Here is a 21,375-nt window from a genome sequence, read left to right on the forward strand (position 1 = left end):
AATGGTCGTTCCAGAAATGTCCAGGTAGTTTCCAAACATTGACACAAAGCCAGACTGAACCACTGCTGCGAAAATAGGGGGATCTCTAATCTGACGTGTCGCCTGTACAAACCTTGTAAACAGTGTCCCATAGTAAATGATCACGTGTGTTTGAATTACTGGAAGATTCAAACAACTCGACCTGCTATAAATCAAATGACAGATTATAGATTACAGATTACAGGTGGTCCACTAGTTATGCCCACTTTGAATGACACAACAGGTCTCATAAACCGGTGATGTCATCCTTTTGTGTGAGAGACTGATTAAGTAAGTAGTCACTCCAGTCTAATGAGATGAAGAACATTCCCTTTACAAACAGTAATAATGAGATTCACCCACTTTAAGATATGCGATTGTATAACTTGACTTTTTACTTAATCCTAATCCTCGTTTTAGTGAGGCAGCGTCCACTGTTTTCTAATGATTTTTTTCTGTATATTTACTGATATTGAAGACCTAAATAGCTTAATTTGTGTCGACCATAACACAATAAATTCAGATTAGACGTGGGTATGACTTTAACAGGGGATTTTATAGTTTTCAAAATGTAATATGAACAACGAAATATCGATTGGATTGAAGTGGAGGTTGAAATTTTATGTCTGAAATTGCAAGTTTGAGCAATAGTCGCCACTTGCTTTATTTTGTTCATTAGAAAAGCCTCAGAATCGTGCTTCAGATCAAAGTTTTTGATCACAAAAGAACATAACTACTTATAATTGACACCATGTTTTCTATAAACCTAACTTGACTCAAGTTTCAGGTTTGAATCACAACAGTAAATCTTATAAAAAACGATGCCAAATATTGTATCGGCTCATCCCTCGGGATAACACAAGGGCAAGAAGTAAAATTGGAAACTGTCCAGCCAGCGTGTCCATGTGGGCCCCATAAAGTTTTTATTTGGGCTGATAATATGGGTCCCAAGTTGGTTTCCATGGTGGCCCCACATGTTTGCTTCCTATGTGGGGCCATGTTACTGAAACCATATGGGACCTGCACGTCATTGCCCACTTAGTACCCAGGTAGTCTGGAAAGTTTCCTAAGGACAAACCCGCTTGGGACCCATATTATCAGCTGAAATATGAACCACATGGACACATGGTGGCTGGATACAAAGTAGAACAGGAGGCAAAAGAAGGAAAATCCAACTCAAATAATCCAATGCTCTATTGTATAAATAACTGAAATGCCACTCGATGTCATTCACTATCAGCCACGATGTCATCAGAGTGATTGGTTGACAATGAATATAAATAGTCTGCTATGGTTCTATTTTTCAACAATAACTTGTCTCCTTTACAGCAAGTGATATTAATCTATATTATAGGAAATAAAAGAGAGAGATAAGCGGAAATGTACTGGAACAATGTCTCATGCGTTCATACTATGCTGATATTTTTGAAGTATTCTTAGTTATATGTAAACTGTTATTTGGATAGACATATAATTGATTCACTAATGTAGACTGTTGAGAAAAATAGTAATGGTATTTAAAATGTGAAGATACATAAATGAAGGGAAAACAATCCTTGAAACTTGCATTCAAAAATTTTATTTTGCAAAATCCTTTGTGTGGCCACTAGATGGCACCAGAAGACAAGACAATATGATATTGGGAGAAAACGTGTGTCAGTCAGAAAACAAAAAAACCCACCATGTGCTTCCTTTGAGATTTGCTTCTTTGAACTGTTCTGAAGGAGAATATATGACAAAGAAAAGATTGAGAGCTCAGACATTATCTCTCCTCCTTTAACCTTTATGTAAAATGTCACCAAGGAACTTCACGGTGTGGGAAACAAACAAAATGTTTCAGACATGAATGTGACACACGTCGTTGTTGTTGTTGTTATTCAGATCATATCAGTGTGTTCTGTTTTTGAAAACTGGGAAGTGGGTGTGTGTGTGGTCTGTTTGAAGTCAAGAGGAAACAGGTTATATCAGTAACGTATTTGTTTTATTAGAACCCAAACAAAGCGCAGTGACAGTGCAGATGCAGGTTTGTTTGTGTTATGGCACGAAGGAATCTCCACAAGGTCTGTTCAGGAGTCTCACTGTGGTTCTGGATCTGATGAAACCTTGTTCAGTCTGGACAGGCGGTCCCTCTGGTGACCGCCTGTCCAGACTGAACTGAAAGCTGAGATTTCAGAGAGGAAATCAAAGTTATGTTTGTACAATATGGACAGCAGTGACCTGAAGACTTCAAAATGGTTGCTGCAATCTCAGATGTCCATGTAGTGTAGATGCAGAATGAAAGTGTGAGTGAATGTGTGTGAATCAGTGAAAACTGTAGTATAAAGCAGCTTTGAGTGTTTATCATGAATAGGAAACGGTTATTTATATATAAATACAGACCATTAGAATTATATTACTTCCAACACTACATTTGTTCCTGCTGTTACTGACCCGTCCAGTAGATGGCATGTCCTCAACATTCATCCATTCATTTGTCTCCTGCTTATTTTCTCCACGTGACGTTTGCTGGAGCCGATCCCAGCTGACGCAGGGTGACCCGTGGGCCACTTCCTGGACAGATTGTCAGTCCATCACAGGGACAAACAATGACTCACTCTCACAGCCACACCTACTGTGTCCAGTTAACCCAGGCAGAACATGCAAGCTCCATTCAGAAAGGATCACAAACCCGGGTCTTTTTTTTGCTGCAAGGCAACAGCACCAGCCACTATTCCACCATGTGGCCCCCCATGATGGTGCATTGATTTGACTGAGACACTGGTGGTGTCGCAGCACTATTTGAGACTGAGCTCTACCTTCCAGACTTTTTTAATTGGCTATAGCAATGAAAATGAAGCTTTGCTGTGTTCATTTAAAGAAACAAATGTGGTTGACGCTCATATTTTATATCTCGTTCTTGTTTGTTCTTGGTGTTTTCTGGCAATTGGCATCTGTAATGTAATGTTAGGGCCTTCTTCTCTTGCTGCCTCCATCCGGAATCAGATCTTAGAATGTTGTATATTTTTTTTAAAAAGATTAGAAACATAAAGGTAAATTTGTGTTGCTCATCTTTCATCATCTTTGGCTTTTGTGTCTTAGCTTTCAATCTAAGCTCACCAGACCAGAGGCTTCTGAAGGCTGCAGTTGCTGTTTACGAACAAATGTTCCCAAATATTTATACTTGAACGTTTTCTCCGAGGCCTTCCCACTCGACTGTGGTGATTGTGGTGATAGCAGAGGGAGGGACCCTCACGATTCACCCCCAGAGTTTCCAAGCACATTAACCCACTGACCAAGTGTCTTGTTTAAAGTCATGTTTGCACACGTCACGGAACCAAATGCGTTTGAATTTCATGACCTTCCTCCTCCCCAACTCCCACCCCCCCCGGCACGTGCTCCTCATCTCTGCTCCACAAAGACACCGTGACCATCACCTCATTCTCAACACAAGTGCGCCACCACTCTGTAAAATGACATTCGTTTGTTACCAAAACACACAAATATGATTAGTCTGGCTCATAACAAAGCCTCTCTAATGGCTCTCACACCTGGAGCACGACTGGCTGACTGCGCCTGTTGCTAGGCGACGGCCCCCGTAGCGTGCGGCGCCGATCGTCATGAGGGAGAAAAGGAGAAGAGATGAGGACAAGGAGAGATGCTATAGAACATTATTTAATAATGGTACTCTATGGTGTGACCATAAAACATTTACAAAATATTCACAGGGTAATGCAGTCAGTCAACAATACATTTATTTTAATTTTATTTATATTTTTATTTATATTCATATATATATATATATATTTAGATTTTTTTTTTAAAAAAAAGTTTATACTCGGAACACATGGTTCATGGTTCAAATGCTGCTTCCTCTGCAGTCTATACAGCCATCTATGATGCGACGTCGTACAATAATTTCAATACTAGCTTCATTTACATATTCCAGGATCTGCACACTAGCATGGGTATGAACCGGGAGCGAAAAAGGTTATGTACAAAAATTTACAAGCGAACACTTTTATACACACACACGTTAACCCATCAGACACGGTCTGAAATGACCGGAAACTTCTCCCGATTACTGCAACACACACCAATCATTTCCGGAAGAAGAAAATAAAAAAAGAAAAAGTCTTATTTCTCATTCACAGATGAGATGATTTCCATAAAGATTTCCCTCACTGGGAACATGCGGTCAAAATAGCTTAGGGTGGTTCCAACGAGGCAAACGCAACGTGTTCTCCCAAATGTGACGGGTATTTCTATTGCTATATCATCATAGAGTAATGTAAGAGCATGAATGTACAGTATGAAAGGACTGATGAATGAGTGTTTGTGTCCACGTCTCTTCCAGGGAAAGAGGAGCCTGTGTGTTTCCTTCTTGGATAAGAGGGAGGAACAGAGAAGCCCTCTTTCACTTTGGTCTTCAGAAGATAAACTGCAGGAGTGAAAGCTAAGTGACTCGGAGGTTTGACGTTGACCCGTGGAACCCAAGGAAGAACACCGGCTATGTTTATTTCTTTTTATTTTAGTTTTTTTTTTAGCTATCCTGGAAGCAACTGGAGAGAAGGTGAGTTTCAAGTTCAGGAGCTTCTGCTTCCTGCTGGTCGCCGTTCTTCACAGAGTACACAGCAGGTGGGCACGGAACGGCTCCCACATCTTGTCCATCACGCAGAGGCCAGAGTTCTGTATGTGATCGGCCTGGTTTCCCCAAAGCAGACACCTCAGTCCGCCGTCTGACCTCAGGGATCGATGCGGAAAGCTAGAAGCTTGTCAGAGTGCTGGTTGTTCAGGGTGCGCAGGTCTGGCAGACGGAGCAGCAACTTTGGGAAGAGGGTGCTGTCGTCGGGGCGGCGACTGGTGATGAGAGACCGCAGAGCTTTGATCAGATTCTCCTGCAGCAGCTCCACCGCTCCCACGTCCACAACACCGGAGCGATCTGTGAAAAAGTGAGGAAGACGCTTGGTCAGAGGAGATCTGTCTATGTGTGTGTGTGTGTGTTCGTTTGCCGACAAGTGGAACGAGTCTTACCGGCTGACACGAGCACGACGGCCATGAAGAGAGCCATCTCATCCGGCTCCAGACCCAAAGATCCCAGCTTCTCGCTGAAATCAAACATGGCGTCCAGTAAAGAGCCCATGCCGAGAGCCCTCAGCGACGCCAGCGAGTACGTCTGCCCGTTCAGGAAGGTCACCGTCCTCTCCTTGGCGTCAAACAATGAGCAAAACCTCACCATCAGAACCTGTGAAAAGAATTTGGCATTAGAAACACATCTAAACTCAGACGGTGAACAGAGGAAGTCAAAGTCAAACTTTGGATCAAGTGGATTTACCTGAAAAGTGCCGGATTTGAGCAGCATGACCTGATCATGCTGGCTGAGGGTCTGGAAGCCTGGGATGCTCTTTGCAAACTCCACCACTTCTTTAACAGCAGGAGTGAAGCACTGGGAGAAAGACTCCCACACCTCCTGACTGGAGCGGCTGGCTGGAGCCACAGGACAGGAGTTGAGTGGACATGCCTGCAGGACACAGGGAGACAAATCAAGATGTGTTAGGGACATTTTATTGATGCAACTTTCATAGATATATACATATACACACATATATACACATATACACACATATATATATATATATATATATATATATATATATAGATAGATAGATAGTTCTCTGGGAAAGAAAAAGACTCACCAGCACTTTGGCGCCACCATTCAGCTTCCAGGGGCAGGAGTTTTGGTTCTGGGACTCACTGGCTGGGAAGCCGTTGTGATTGGACGAGTAGGCCTGCGCTGACATGTTGCCGCTGACGGGACACTGGTTCTGATTGGAGGAGTAGGTGTACTGGGCGTTATCCACATGACGATTAGCGGAGTGTTCACTGTGAGTGGGGGCAGCGGGGCAGTTTGTGGGGGCGCTGCCGTAGCTCGACGTCACGTTCACCTGCTCCCTGTGCGGCGCGTGCTGCGTCTGGGTCGACGTGTGCGTCATCGCCGCGTCCTGCGCCGCACTGTTCCGGAAAGAGGAGGAGGGAGTGCCGCCGCCGTTGTTGTTGTTGTTGTTGTGGGACGCCATCTTGAGCGGCTTCCCGTCGCCGTTCACCAAGCCGCTCTGGTAAGACTGCAGCGCGGGGCCCTCGTTCGTCTGGTTCTGGGCACCGGCGAGGGCGTCGGGGGGAGAGGACACCTCCATTTCCATGGAAGCGGATTCGTTGAGGCTGTTCATGTAGCTCTGCATCTCGTCCAGTAGCCTCTGCTTCTCCCGTTTGGGAATGCGGCCAAAACGCACGGCTATGGAGAGAAGAGAAAACCAAAAGGGGACATGAGATGTTAGCATTTACTGATGAGAAGCGCATCGCCGGCAGAATTTTAATCAGCCGCAGCAGGAACACAGACAGTTAAACGATCTTCACATTACTCTATGAATCAGGTTGATCGGCTCTATGTCAGAGCGATCGATGAGATGTAATCTGGGCAGAAGTGAAAGGGGGTTCATCTCTGGATGTAAAGGCCTTATTCTCTGCATTTGTGGAGTTTTCTTGAATAAAACACACTTGGCACAAACAGTTTTCACATTAAACCAATAAAGAGCAACAGAACACTTTCAGCTCTAAAATGAATCCAGCATCTGACCCTCCCCTCTAATCTCTACACGGACAACTAATCCCAATAGTGTGGCGCGTCTGTCTCCATCACAGCTGTTTCACGACGACACAGACAGTAAAGCCTTCATCTCATGCGCCCGCCTCATCTTCCTCTCCAGCCTTTGCAGTCCTCCCTTCCCCCCCTTTCCAATAGTGCACCTCCACTGACAGCCCTATTTATAGCTCTAGCTGTATGCTACACCACCACCTCCTCCTACCCCCCCCCCCCTTTTTTCTCTTTCGCTCTCTTTCTGCCCTTCACTTGAGCTCTCCTTCTCTCAATTCCCGTGGAAGTAGGTCACTGGGTCAAGTGCACTGAACATGATGTCATTAGTAAAATGACATCCACAGTAGAGGGAAGGTCACGCGGCAGGTAGGAGAGGTGAGGAGTAAAAGGGTTGAAGGTGGGACAAAAATTATGGTAAACGAATGTGAGAGCAGGCGTCGCGTTGTCAAGACGTGAAAATCCAAAAAAAAAAGGGCGATTTGAGGTTGTTCCTGTTGGCTCTGCTAGAACCAGAGTTCTATTTTTCTGTGAGGATAGGAACCAGTAACATATGGTGTCCCTGTTGCAATGTGATGAATTAGCAGGTGATTTTTTAACTTCCTCCCTTTTGGCTTTTTTTTTTGGGTCAACTAAAAATATTTGCTCCAGAAAAACCATGATTTATTATCACCTAGTTCAGCCGTTTCCCCAGAGACCGGGGCTCCTGCGGCAAAGTGATGCAGTGCAGCAGATAAGCTGCTGTAATATTATTATTATATTTTCAAGTGCAGGTTTTATGAATAACATGCAAAAAAACTAAACTGTACATCTGGGTGAACACAGGAGGTAATCAACAACGCTGTGCCCCAATTTCCCAAAATAAAAGTGTACGTGTCAGAATTTCTGTATGACTGATGACTACTGAGACTCCTGAGCTCCTCTCGCCATAAATCAGAGAGCAGGGCAAGGAGAAAAGGAGACGGAGAGGGAACAAAAGACGAAAGGAGAGAAATATGAAAGAGGAAATTAATTTCTTTGCTAGAATCACCCTTTATTTTGTAAAAACTCCTTTTTTATGTATATTAGCATCTCCTCTCTGTAATCTCTGTACGTCTTCATGTATTTTATAAGCACATCAACTGTCTCTCACCATCTCTGGACATGCCCACGGAGAGACACTTCTTAAAACGACAGTGTTGGCACCGGTTTCGGTTCATCCGCATGATGAGACAGTTTTCATTCTTCACACACATCTTGTAGTGGATGTTCTGCTGAATGCTGCGTCGGAAGAAACCCTGGAAATGACAGGAGAGAGAGAGAGAGAGGGACACATTGAGGCACGTCTGCTGTGTGACAGTGTTTCTCTGAGTGTGAACCCACAGAAAGAAAGAAAGAAGAGAGAAGTCTAATCTCAGTCTCACCTTGCAGCCTTCACAGGCGTGAACGCCATAGTGGAACCCTGATGCGATGTCTCCACACACCTTACACAGAAGCACCATGCCGCCGGTCTCTGTGAAGGAAACACATATCCATCATCAGAGAGAGAAATACGGAGACAGACTTGCTGGCAGAGGAACACAAAGGCATCACAGGAAGGAGGGAAATGAGTGTGGCTACTTACTGCTGAACGTGCCAGTGAAACCACAAGGTCTTTTGGCAACGGTGGGATGGTTGTAGGTCGCCGATGACACCGTTGTGACTTGGGCGACTGGGGCATTGTTTACTTCGGGAAACTGGAAGACCATTTTCGGGGAAGGTGTTCCGCCCCTTCGTTCCCCTCGCTGCCTCAGGGCCCCAATCTCCTGAAAGGAGACACCCTCTGGGGACGAAGGCTGCGAGTGGGAGGAGGGCGACTGGGTCTGGTATCCACTTGAAGGGCTGCCAGGACTCGGGCTGGCACTGCCAGAGGAGCCGGCGTACAAAATAACACCACCTGGAGGAACAGAGGCGAGATCTGAGTTCAGTGATCCTCATCACATGTTGAAAAGACGTGGACGTGCAGGGCAATACCCTGGTTTGGCACACGTTCACACAGACACACAAAACCCCGACCTTTTTGGGACAAGAGATATTTGATCTGATGAATAATTTAAAAAAGGCGTCACAACCTGAGCAATGATAACTCTGACCTGGATATTTGTGCCAATGTCTTTTGTTTCTCGTCTGGCCGGCGGCCAAATAAAAAAATGTTCACTGTGCCAACTCTCATAAAGCCAGTGAGAACAGAGCTGCGTGCGATCATGATAAGCGATACTTTAGCATCATGGAGCACGCATCAGTGAGGCTTTTGTAAATAAATAATTCTACATACACAAAGAGCAGGTATGATAAAAAAGAAAGAAAAAAGGCTTATCTGCTGGAAGAACTAACACCCACATACAGCCAACAGTCACACCATGGATTCTCATCTCTGTGACGCAATACATGACACATGCCGCAACTGCACGGCCCATAATAAGTCAAAATAGTTGACCAGATCAAATAGACGATGTGTTTTGCGTCTTCATGTTGCAGAATGAATGTAGGTCTCAGCAAATGCACGTGGAAAAAAGAGGAAATGATATGCACGATGATATACAGTAAGTCACGTTATATTCTCAGCGAGCCACAAACAGGCCTTTGTTTAGGGCTGTCACATCACATCGGAAATGCCCTATTACCCCCTCACCACAGCGCCGCCGATCCACCGCCTCCCACCGCCTCCCACCCACCCTTGTTTTGCAGACAGTGTTCTTCCCTGTGAGATGAAAGCCTGCCCCTCACGTGCAGGCTGAGCCAGCCACGCAGCGCTCTGCCTGCCTGACTCTTTTCTCCTCTCCCTCCTCCCTTCGCTATCCTCCTCCCCTCTTGTTCTTCCAACCTCCTACCTCCTACTCCTCCCTCCCTCCCTCCCTCCCTGCATTGGCTTTCAGCCTGCAGACCCATCTATCCGCCAGCCACCTGACCGAGCGCTCACATGGACTCTTGACACAGTTCCCGCCCGGCTCACAAGGCTCTTTGCGCAGTCCCGTGTAGACAACAGCAGCAGCAGCACAATAACAAGCGCGAGGGCAGATCACGTTTGGAAGGAAGAGGGAGAGGGGGGGGGGGGGGGGGGGGGGGGGGGGAGAGAGAGAGAGAGGGCTTTAATGCTGTGACTACAGATGAAGGGGACAGCAGGCAGGGCACAGATACCTCAGGATGATGCATTCCACAGAGTCACTCGACACTGTGCACAGTCACGTGGTTCTGACACACTCATATAAGCTGATTCCTGTGCGAGCCCTACTTCCCCCATTTCTAATGCTGGCACCGTTCGTTTGATTTAAAGCAACGTGGTGACAGTTGTGAAGATATAATCAATATGATTTATGACATGACATGATTTTAATTCAGGTCATGTTACTGCCTCCAGCGTCATTGCCTGTGCACACTCTGCCCTCCTTTTTTCTTTTTGAATTAGAACAGTGTGTCAGGTGTCTAATTACTTGAGCATTAAAAACCTACGAGCCCAAACACTTCCCAGGCACGACGATTGCATGCCTCACATTCTGTGTCATTTGGCTCACGCCGCGTCGATCATAACAGCACGTTTGCGGTTTCTTAGAAAACATCCTGTTCTACCGTTTATCACAAACAGGTTCCTGCACGCCAGGTAAAAGAGGACTGGATGTGCCGTTGTGCTGGTTTTATCAAACCGATAGCAATTGGGCACATCCTGACGGGCCTTGAGTCATCGGCGTGAGCCGTGTGCGTATTCTCTCCTTGAGAAAACACGTGCTGCATTTCTGTTGAGCTCTAAGTGCCTCCTTAATACCACTCCTCACACGTGTCAACGCTGACAGCGAGGCACTGCGTGGCCTTGAGTTCCCCTGTGCGGTGGCAGCTCCAGTGTCTGTCAGCCTGTGACTTCACTTCACACATGAATGTTGAATGTGTGGCTTCCTCTCTCTGTGTGTGCGTGTGTGTGTGCGTGCGTGAGAAACATGCAAATATGTGAACATGTGAATCACCTACAGAGGAAAGCGTCTCACGAGCTCCACACACCCTCTCTCTACACTCACAGTCAACATCCCCGCCCCTCTGGTGTCAACGCGTTCCATATTCAGTTTCCTTGTAAATTTCCTGGAATCTGCCTTGACTGGGAGCCAGAACAAGCTCTGAGAATATCAGCGCCGCTGCACTCGGCCCACAGGTTGCGACATGTGACCCAAATGGATACACAAATGGCCATGAGAGCTGCACGGCACAAACAACACACTTCACTGACCAGCCTACGTCTGGGGCTTGTGCTCTCCCAGCCCTTGAACATGCAAACGGCAGACGCACACACAGTGTACAGTCAACATGCTTGTATCATGACTGAGGGGGCAGAGGGAGAGGAAGCACATGTTTCCTCTCAGTCTGTAAACATGTGTTCATGTGCAGTGAAGCCATGAACAGTCAGCTGGCATATGCATGATGTCCATGGAGCTCATTCAAGGTGACCTTGCCGATTATTGAATGGTTTTAATTGACCTTTTATACGTATTTATCTCCCTTTTATATTGATGAAAAAGAGGCAGACATAAAATAAGTTTATACAACAGCTAACAAACAACAAAAAAGTGCAAAAATATGTAACATCAGTAACAATGGAGCACAACATTTTCTCTCCCAATTACCAATAAATAATTCCCATTGACCAAAAGTACCACTTCAACCCCAACTAAGAAGATGTGCTTACAAATAAACACAACAAGTAAAATTATTTTCAGTAGATATTTTATAATATCTTTTCATTTCTATGAGTTTTTCAGGCCCAATTGCAACACCGCCTGTACTACTTCCTCTAAAGGGAAACATCATTTATATAACTGACATCATGTTCTATTTAAGAAGAGTTTAAAGTAGCAACTGAGACCATTAACTCCCTTATTCATCGCTCGTTTTCCCCATAAACTTCCATTCAAACAACCAGCGGTGTGGCCCCCTGGTGGCTGTACAACACATTTATACTTCCACTTTGGCCTCCTTGGAATAACTGGAAGACTTCGCCCACTTTTTATATGTGAGTTATGAGTATCACGTAGGCTCACCACCATATAAATCACACTTGTACAGTGTTTACGGTTAACCATTAACCATTAACCATTAACCAGACTGCTCCAAGGCCTTCGCCCTCGTTGTTGCTTTCACGTTATATTTTATAGGTAATTATTAATCTGCTGGCAGACTTTAGATCCATCATCATCATCATCATCAACAACAACAAAAGCAGAGTAAGCAACAGGAAATGATAAAAAAAATCTGCCGATGATTTCATGTTCACCTATTATAGAAATAGTTCAATTATTATTGAACTTATGTTTCAGTTTTTTTTACTGTCTTTTAAAATAGTTTATGACTTGTTTTATATGGAGTTTATAAGATAAGCTTCCACACTGTGGACAAAAGGTGTAACCTCTAAGTGTTCATGAAGGTCACAGCCACGTACCACGTCAAACACAGCCTGGCGGGTGGACACGTCCTTTCAAACGCCACGCAGAGACACGACGGTATCAAACAGTGTCCCTTTAATGAACACCTTTAAACATTTTAGACCGGTTATAGTAACCAGGACGACGTTAAACCTCTCTGACCCACTGACCAAGCTACCAGGGAGAGAGGGAGAGGGAGAGAGAGAGGAATCCCCGTGCAGAGGGGATGAGTGAGCGCGAGCGGCGGCGCAGAGGAACGACCACGAGGGGCGGGGAGCCCGGGAATCACGCGCGGCACGTGGATGCCGAGGCTGGATACACGTGCTGTCAGGCTCGAGGAGGAGTGGAGCTGCATGTTTGATAAAAATCAGGCGCATGATTCTAAACATTGTCACGACAGTGGAGTCCACTCGTGTCAAACAGGGAGGAGACGAAAACACGCCATAGCTTACCCTCTGTAACCCACACATCAACGATTCTCCTCATTTCAACGATATAATGGCGAGCTTATCTCTTATTCTTTTTCTGATGACGTCATTTGCCTCGAGACCTGGGGCAACTAATAGTGTAAGATAGTTTTTCTGACACTCTTAAAATGTAGAACACCAACACATTGTTACCTTTGATCATTACCTTCACACCTATTTGAGTCATAATACTAATAATAATAATAATAATAATAATTAGTACTCTTAGTGTTGAACATGACATTAGGAAAGAGAAACATACAAGCATAAACTAATTAAATGAGTCATTTAACTCTATAATAATAATAATAATTTAGACTTGTGGATCATGACCACAACAACTGTAATATTACAGGCTGCCATATTAATAACTCCTCTAAATGAGTATAGTATAAGGAACATGTACTGTACTTATGAATGAAAAGTATAAATGAAATGTCCTCTTTTTGACCCATATCTGTCAACGTGTCACATGTTAGTAAACCAGAGAGTCATGTTGAATACAGTGTCCCACTGAGCTACAGAGTTAAAGGTTCTTCAAAACTGGGACATTCATCATCATCATGGGCTTCCTCCCACTACATTTATTTCGTAACTCAGTTCCTGGCAGAACAAACTGTTTACTCCGAGCAGGGCCCGTCCACTCACACACACATGGGGCCAGTACATGGAAACACAAGTTGGCAGGAGCCACTTGTTTTGGCTGAGTAGGCGTGACCGCTCCTTGACACAGAGCCTACTCACATGTGCTGGGAGGGGCCACTGATTCAAACATATACAGTATAAGCCAATAGTGAGTGACAAGCCAAAAGAAGCCTAAACATGAGTCATACTGAAGAAAGAAAGAAAAAGAGAGAGAGAGAGAGAGAGAGAGAGAGAGAGAGGTAACAATGCACTCATTCTGTGCAGGTTCTCTTGAATGCAGCACAAGCACAGGAGTGGAAAATGGGAGGATGAGGGAGGACGTAGGTGAGAATGACACAGAGAGTGAGGAAATCACGCTAAAAACAGAATAATGAATACATGACATGGGGCGGGGGGTCTGAGGTCATGCCTCACATGTTTACGGTGAGAGAATGAAAGAAGATTGACAAGAGAGGACTTCCCTCTTCCACTTCACTGAGACCTATAAATGTACCATTCATGAACATGAATCGCACTCAAAGGCATGTTTGTTTTTAAATTGACCTCACTTAATACCACCCAGTGAGGTGCAGATATACATGCATGTGGAACATATAGGTTACAGTGTCAGTGCCGTGGGGACTGAGCTCACTTGCATCCTGTGGTTCACACTTCAGTATCAGGTGCATTTGACTCCTCGTCATCAGCTGGCAGATGAACAAGAACCAAAATGTCACCCTATGCATCTATATATATATATATATATATATATACATACATATATATATATATATATACACACATACATATATATGTATATGTATATATATATATATATATACACACATATATATATATATATGTATACACATATATATAGATAGATTCATTTGTGTCTGATACCAATATAGCATCACATCCTTGAGTCTCCATCTATCAATACCAATGTCAGTACAGCCATTTTACATTGTTCATATTCCTAAACTGTTGCAGCACACTTTCCTTCCATCACCAGAGAGAAGAAATAAACAGCCTCCAACATGACTCAGTTAAAATACCATTGCTGCTTTTAATTTGCATGTTTTCCCGTAATGCTCTTAGTACATTTTCTTTTCTGAAAAAAAAAAATGCAATCCAGTGATTCTGACCAGTATCATATATTGAATATGGCATCAGTCCATTCCAAATACTAAGTCATGCAGCTATACTATATATATATATAAATATATATCATATATAATAATAATAATATTAATAAGGACAATGTGCAATGACATCTATATACCCTTTACATACACAGGCACCATTGCTGCTGCTTCCATATCAAGTATCTGCTTTTGAAATAAATTTAAAGACACACACACGGAAAGTAAGAAGGTTTTTAAAGACGACTTACCACCTGGGCTGTTTTCCATGTTTTCCCTTGTCGATGAATCGATACTGAGTCGATCACTTGGTTCTTCTTGCAGTTCGACTGAGGGCGTTTTAAAGCTGGGCTGACTGGATCTGCTGCTGCTGCTGTTCGACACCGAGGAGTTTGGTTGAAACAGGTGAAAGAGTCATGAACTGCCTCGGCATAGAGAGAGTGTCCCAAAGCTCAGAGAAGCACGAGTGTGCACAGAGCATCTGAGGGTGAGTGCACAAATAAAAAGCGCAAGAATAAAATATAATATTGTTTTGTTAAAAAACAAAGAAATAGTCGAGGATTTAGATGGTTCCCAGTATGGACCAGCTCCGTGTGCTCGCACCTAAAGAGATCACTGTGGACTGAGGCTTTCTCTAGATTACAGGCGTCTCAGTGTCAATGCGAGTGCGTGTACAGTCACCACCAAAACACGACCTGAGTGGAAGTAGTTTAAAGCTCCCCCCACTCATCAATAAGCATCACGGGTCCTAAAATAACCAGCACGTTTTCCGGTGCCTGAAAAATGTGACCGTCTCTCTCTCTCTTTCGCTCTCTCTCTCTCTCTCTCTCTCGCTCTGCGTGTGTATCTTGAATCTCCTGTTTACTGATGTGTAGATGTCAGGGATCTCTCTCTCTCTCTCTCTCTCTCTCTCTCGGTCTGTCACGCTTTCTGAAAACACCCCCCCTCCTCCTCTTCCCCCTCCTACGCCCTTTCTTTCCTTTTTTTTTTACTGGTTCTCACTTTCTCATTGGCTGACGGCCCCGCGTGCTGAAGGCACTTTGGGTTCGTTCGACGTTGGAATGCTGCTTAAAGCTCTGCAGCATGTGCGCATGGCATGTGAGCTGGCGCTGCCCTACTGACACACATTTTATGCTAATGAGCTGCCTGGGCTCGGCGACGAGAGGGAGGGGAGCGAGGGAGAGATGGGAGGGGAATGCGGGAGGTCTCACTCCGTTTGTAGTTCTTGGTGGTGGTGACGACGTTTGTTTCGGCGCCAAGACGTCGAGTCTGAATTAGACAGGCATTGTTTAGAAGTAGGATTTATAAGCATATCTAATCAGAATCTGATCTTCCTGACCAACTGTTCACATTATAGATTGCAAATGATCAGACACAACAACTAAAACACAACACCATTAACTACAACACAACAACATTAACTAAAACACAACACCTTTAACTAAAACACAACAACATTAACTAAAACACAATAACACTAACTAAAACACAACATTAACTAAAACACAACACCATTAACTAAAACACAACACCATTAACTAAAACATAACACCATTAACTAAAACACAACAACATTAACTAAAACACAATAACACTAACTAAAACACAACAACATTAACTAAAACACAATAACACTAACTAAAACACAACAACATTAACAAAAATATCTAATGTGTGTCTCTGTGTATGCATTTATTTATCTCAATAGTGTTTATCTCAAGTTATTTGGTTTCATTTTGTTGTTGCACATGACTCATGCACATCTTTTCCTAAAAACCAAAGTCATTAAACTGGTTTACTAGTTTATAGCTGATGCACTGTCTGCTGTTTTATTTTGTTATGTTTCAATTCAAATTCAGTATTGCCACATTTAGTGCTTCACTTTGAATAAGAAAGTGCAAATGAATACTAGGCCCCTTTTGGGATTTTACTGCCCTTTAAGTTTAAAACAAACAAAACTATAAGTAATGCAATTTATAATAACATTTGTATCAATAATACATCAAACGCAGGTGACGCTGAGGTGGTGGGATGAGGGGCCCTACTCCAATACTGCTAAGGACCCCATTAAGGCTTGGGCCAGCCCTGCAGACGTGTGCGATGTCAATTGTGTGTGCATCTGTGCGAGTGACAGAGAGATGAAGAGAAAAGAATAGTGAAGGAAATCAAAACTTAATCTTTCACCATTAAAAAATGAGAAATGAAATCAAACTCTACCAGGTTAGAGGACGTCAGCTGAGAGGAGGTCTCAAATCCATCCTGAAGATGGATTTTGTTCCTACATGCTCAGGAATGTAGCCACACATGTCCTCAAACCACCTCTGGATGCGGTTTCTGGAGTAGACCTGTAATTATCAAGGTCTGCCTATGATTTGCTCACCCAGATTGGATGTTTATACCAGGTTTAACTGTGGTCTGAGGGGGGTGTCTGTGGCTCAGTGAGGCTCACTCCCCCTCTCCTGTCCTCTGCATGCTGATGTGTCCCTGGACAAGACACCCAAATTGCTCCTGGTGGCTGTGTGAGCAGTGTGTGAATGTATGTGTCAAATGTGTGACAGTAAGCAAAGTGTATAAAGATGCATGTGTTATTTTTATTTTTTTTTTGTTGTTAAAAATAATATTAAAAATATATTACCCCTCAATAATGTGAAGTTTCTAATTATAACTAACAGAATACACTCCTTTCTATGCAAGGCAAGTTTAGCAAATTTCAACAACAATGCATTTCAATAAAAGGAAAGACAAATACAGCAGTAGCATAAAAGATATAAGAAGCATGATAAAACACAAGAAAAACATGTAAATAGAGAAGTAAAAGAAAGAGAGAGAGAGAGAGAGAGAGAAAAATAAATTGAATGTTCCAGTTATGGCTATTTTTGGCAAACAGAAGTGAAAGCAGCTTCCTCGTGTTTCTTCCTGGTTGTGGGGACACACAGCAAACCTGACCCAGATAGTGGTCTGAGTGGTTCATAGTGATCCAGAAGGTCAGAAATCTATTTTGGGCCCAAACCATTCAGTGCTTTATAGACTAACAATAGTATGTCATAATCGGTTATCTGGCAGACAGCAAACCAGTGTAAGGACCTCAGAAGCGGAGTGAAGTGTTCCACTTTTTTTGGTCAGCAGCAACAAGGGCAACAGCGCTCTGAATCTCTGGGAGGCCGGAGAGAACTGCATTGTCAGTAGTCTAATCAACTGAAGATAAAGACATGAACCAGTTTTTCCAGATCCTGCCACGCCATACAGTACATCCTTTAAGTCTTGACATATTCTTTGGATCCATGGTTCTCAAACTGTGGTGCGTGTACCACCAGTGAAAATCAGAAATACTGTTCTTCTGTATACACCAGGGTTTGTGCTCGGAGTGGAGAAACAATAAATGAAACAATAATGATTAGAGTCACCTTATCTCTCGCTCCATCTTTATCTAATATCACTATACCAGTGTGTGAAGTATATGTGAGGAAGAGGAGGATGATGAAAGAGCAAATTATGATGTGAAAATTCTGTAGCTGACTAATCTCTGCCTCTTTAAGCACTGTATTTAAACATTAGTGATAATGGTGTTACTTTGAGAACTCAAACTTGGTATAAAAAAGTGTGAGAACCACCTTTTTAGATGATAGTACACAGACTTTGTGACTGTTTTAATGTGGCTTTCTAAAGTCACGTCAGAGTCCATGAAAAGGTGAGAGAAGGTAAGCCTCAGCTTGAACTTATCTTGAGCTTATCTCTAAAGACAATTCGTAACTGAAGATGGTATTGAATGGCAGACTCTGTGAATGAGGATTCTCTCCCGGGGTGAAAGGTTAATATTATAACAAGGAAAACACTGTTATTCTTAGTTTAAAGTGATTACACGGTGAATGCATATTTATGGATTTTACATTTTGAGCACTAGTTGGTTTCTGGTTGTCAGGGGAACTAACAGTGAAGAGGGAGCCTCCAAAGAGATAAATCTGCTACAGCCACTTATCATACTGCCACCACCATGTGAGGACCACTCATTAACCTTTGCCATAATTCATTAATAATTCACCCACAGTACAGGTCACAAGTCAAAATTATTTTAATGACATGACATATGGAATAGATTCCATATTTCTTTCTTTATCCAAAAACAATTGGGTCCTTTTGTCTTCTGTTTGTTTTTGTTGTTGTTGTTTTAAATAAAGTTTATTTGAAACAGTCCAAACAACACTTAAAATCAAACATGTTCAAGTCATTGGCTAAACAATACAATACAAGAAAGAAGAAAAGCATAAACTAAAGATTTAAGTTAATAGACACAAAAGTAAATACATTATTAAATAACTATTGTTTGAGAATTTGCATTTTCCTGTTTGTATTTAATCAAAGGTTTAAACCCTACGCATGCGCACAGCCTATCTCCATGTTCTCTCTCGGTGTCGTCTTTTATTTTATTTCAATCACGAGTGTGGCTGTCTGTCCGCGCATAGACGATCTTCAGCCGAAAGAGCGAGCACGTGCGGAAGGGGCGGCGCTCACCGTGACTGCCCCCGCTGCTCCCCCCTCCGCATCACGTTTCCCTTCCCTCCCTCCGCAGATAGCGTGTGTTTGCTGAAAGCTGTGAAACATCGGCGGGGATTGGCTGGAACACGGTGAATGTAGGTCAGGATCTGCCTGTTTAACACGACCAACATAAAATAGCACAAATTTGCTTTAAAAAAACCCATGGTGTCTCTTTAGAGAGCGACAAAAAGACGAACTGTTGCTGCTGCTGCTGCTGGCAGCGCGCGCGCACAGAGACTTGGATGTAGGTCACGTCTCTGTCGCTCGGGGGTTGGGTGTGGGATGTTTCTATTCACAACCTCTTGTCTTAATCTAGATAGGTGAGCTGAATGGAATTTAAAAAAACAACTCCTCCAACTTGTGGGTAACTAGGCTAACAGGTCACAGTCTGTGTGGTTAAACCAGGGCCAGCCTAAGCTTTTATGGGGCCCTGAACTGAATTTGATGGGGGGGTCCCACCACATCAGAGTAGCTGGTGCTTGACTATTATTGATACAAATGTATCATTATAAATTGCATTAATTATAGTTGTGCTATTTACGCAAAACAACTGTCACTCCTGTTTTTTTAAGCTTTGAGGTTTACGGGTTTACTGGTTTGAATTAAATGTAAAAGTAAACCAGTTTAATGACTTTGGTTGAACAGATGTGTGCACTAAATGAGCAATCTTCAACTACAAAATAAAACAAAATCCACACTGTTAAGATATCTAGATTTCATTCAATAATTTTTTTTCTTTTTCACACACTATGAGGTGTGTGGTGTAGGTGATCAGGACACCTTGGGCCAGCTCTGCTCTTTGATTATTATTGTTTTTAGAATATTAGAAAAATACTATTATTGTGTCTTTTTCTAATACAGAGATCAATTGATTGAACATTTTTTTAATTGGACGGCTAAAAAGGTTTTGAAGTAAATTCTTGTTTGTCCCTCCAACTCCTTTCCTACCGAGTGAAAACATGAAATGTCCTGATCATGAGACGATGATCCCAGACATATGTTCATCACCTTATTAATGATGATATACTCCAATACATTTATATTTATATCAAATTATGTCCATCATTCTACTGATCACCAAATTTCAAAATAAAAGTGATTATTTTGAGATATAGTGTACAAGAAAAACAAATAAATCTGCAAGTAAAAAAAAACCATACAGAAATAAGTCATTATAACTTGATATTTAGCGGTAGACCACACCAAATCAAGAGTTTGAGAACTAGGCTATAGAGCACAGGTGTCACCCCAATTGAATTCATGTGGCCCACTGCTAAATATCACAATAATAACCTCTTCCTTTAAACACATACACACACACACACACACACATGTATGTATATATATATATATGTATATATATATATATATATATACATATATATATGTGTACATATGTATGCATATGCATATACATATACATATATACATGTGTATATGTACATATATACATGTGTATGTGTATATGTATATATATATATATATACGTATGTGCATATATATACACACACACATATAAATATATAATTGCAAATAATAAGACATTTGATTGTAACTATCACATTATTAAATGCATTATATTCCACATGTTTGGTGTTTTAATTTCAGTTGTCAACATTATGATTTATTTTACAAATCCAAACAAACACCTGTAATTGGAAATTCTCTCTATCTTTATTGTGATATTGTGATAGAATACTGTGGCCCCCTATCGGCCCCCTCCTGACTAGAATAGACGCTCATTGACCCCCAGGACATTTGAGTTTGACACCCTTGGTCTATGAGGTTGTTAAAGGGATAGTTCAGGTTTGTATAAGAGGTTTTATATAAGATATAAGTCTGTGATATCCTGAGAATAGGTGTGCTGCCTTTTCTTGTTATTAGACACAATTGTCTGTTTGTAAACTGCTCAGTCTGCGTCAAACTGTTGGTCTTTGTTAAGTTTGTGTGACTTAGGTAAAGGGGTTGGTTGCACGTGTTACTTCACTCACAGATGTGATAACTAATGAAGCAGTGCCTCTCTGTGGTTTAAATAGTGCCGTGCAGTTTTACTGCAGTGCTGGTGCTGAGGACGGCTGCGTCTGTGGTCTCCACAGTGAATCAGGTCATCATGACGTGAGCAGTTATCTGGGACGTGCTGTTCATGCTGATAATAGTGTATCTCTGTATTGTGAGGTTGCACAGAAGGAGCATGTGACAAAGAAACTGTTTCAAATTAAAAACTAATATATTTATAATATACTGTATATATATCTTAAGTAAATGTGCATGTTTGCAGAATCACAGCTCATCTGTTGGTGGTGCTGTTACCTATTTAGGCAACAATAGTGTACCAGACAAAAGCTCCATCCACACCTCCCTCCTACGTCCCACTGGGGTTAGGGGTTAGAAAAGCAGTACTCTTTATTTTCCTCAAGGTGGCAGTACAAGCTTGACTAAATGAGGGCTTGGGTTGAGTTGTCAATTTCCTATGTTGGAGGTGTTTCACCAAGTTTATTTTAAAGGTCCAGTGTGCAACATTAGCTTCAGTTATTTAATTTAGG

At 42.6% G+C, this 21,375-nt stretch overlaps 1 protein-coding gene across 2 annotated transcripts; it reads right to left on the reverse strand.

Annotated features, from left to right (window-relative positions):
* Positions 1-4,630: 4,630 nt before the first annotated feature.
* On the reverse strand, positions 4,631-15,194 carry LOC131461338 (nuclear receptor subfamily 1 group D member 1-like). Of its 2 annotated transcripts, none has more exons than XM_058632515.1 (8): positions 14,551-15,194; positions 8,247-8,558; positions 8,047-8,135; positions 7,776-7,920; positions 5,691-6,286; positions 5,330-5,515; positions 5,029-5,239; positions 4,631-4,936 (listed from the first exon to the last, which is right to left on the reverse strand). In XM_058632515.1, exons 1-8 carry the CDS (start codon positions 14,567-14,569, stop codon positions 4,740-4,742), a joined length of 1,755 nt encoding a protein of 584 aa, XP_058488498.1. In that variant the 5' UTR covers positions 14,570-15,194; the 3' UTR covers positions 4,631-4,739. The 2 variants fall into 2 exon arrangements, with proteins under 2 accessions (XP_058488498.1, XP_058488497.1); XM_058632514.1 differs by lacking the exon at positions 14,551-15,194 and adding an exon at positions 12,516-12,564.
* Positions 15,195-21,375: the final 6,181 nt, after the last annotated feature.

This window comes from Solea solea, chromosome 6, assembly GCF_958295425.1.
Source record: "Solea solea chromosome 6, fSolSol10.1, whole genome shotgun sequence".
Taxonomy (NCBI): Eukaryota; Metazoa; Chordata; class Actinopteri; order Pleuronectiformes; family Soleidae; genus Solea; species Solea solea.

What these genes read in the sequence shown, in the direction of transcription:
- LOC131461338 (XM_058632514.1), bottom strand. Translation starts at nt 12,549, where the DNA reads ATGAGGAGAATCGTTGATGTGTGGGTTACAGAGG. An exon ending in TTTCACTGGCACGTTCAGCA is followed by an intron (nt 8,136 to 8,246) that starts GTAAGTAGCCAC and finishes TTTCCTTCACAG; the next exon opens with AGACCGGCGGCATGGTGCTT. An exon ending in ATGGTGGCGCCAAAGTGCTG is followed by an intron (nt 5,516 to 5,690) that starts GTGAGTCTTTTT and finishes TGTGTCCTGCAG; the next exon opens with GCATGTCCACTCAACTCCTG.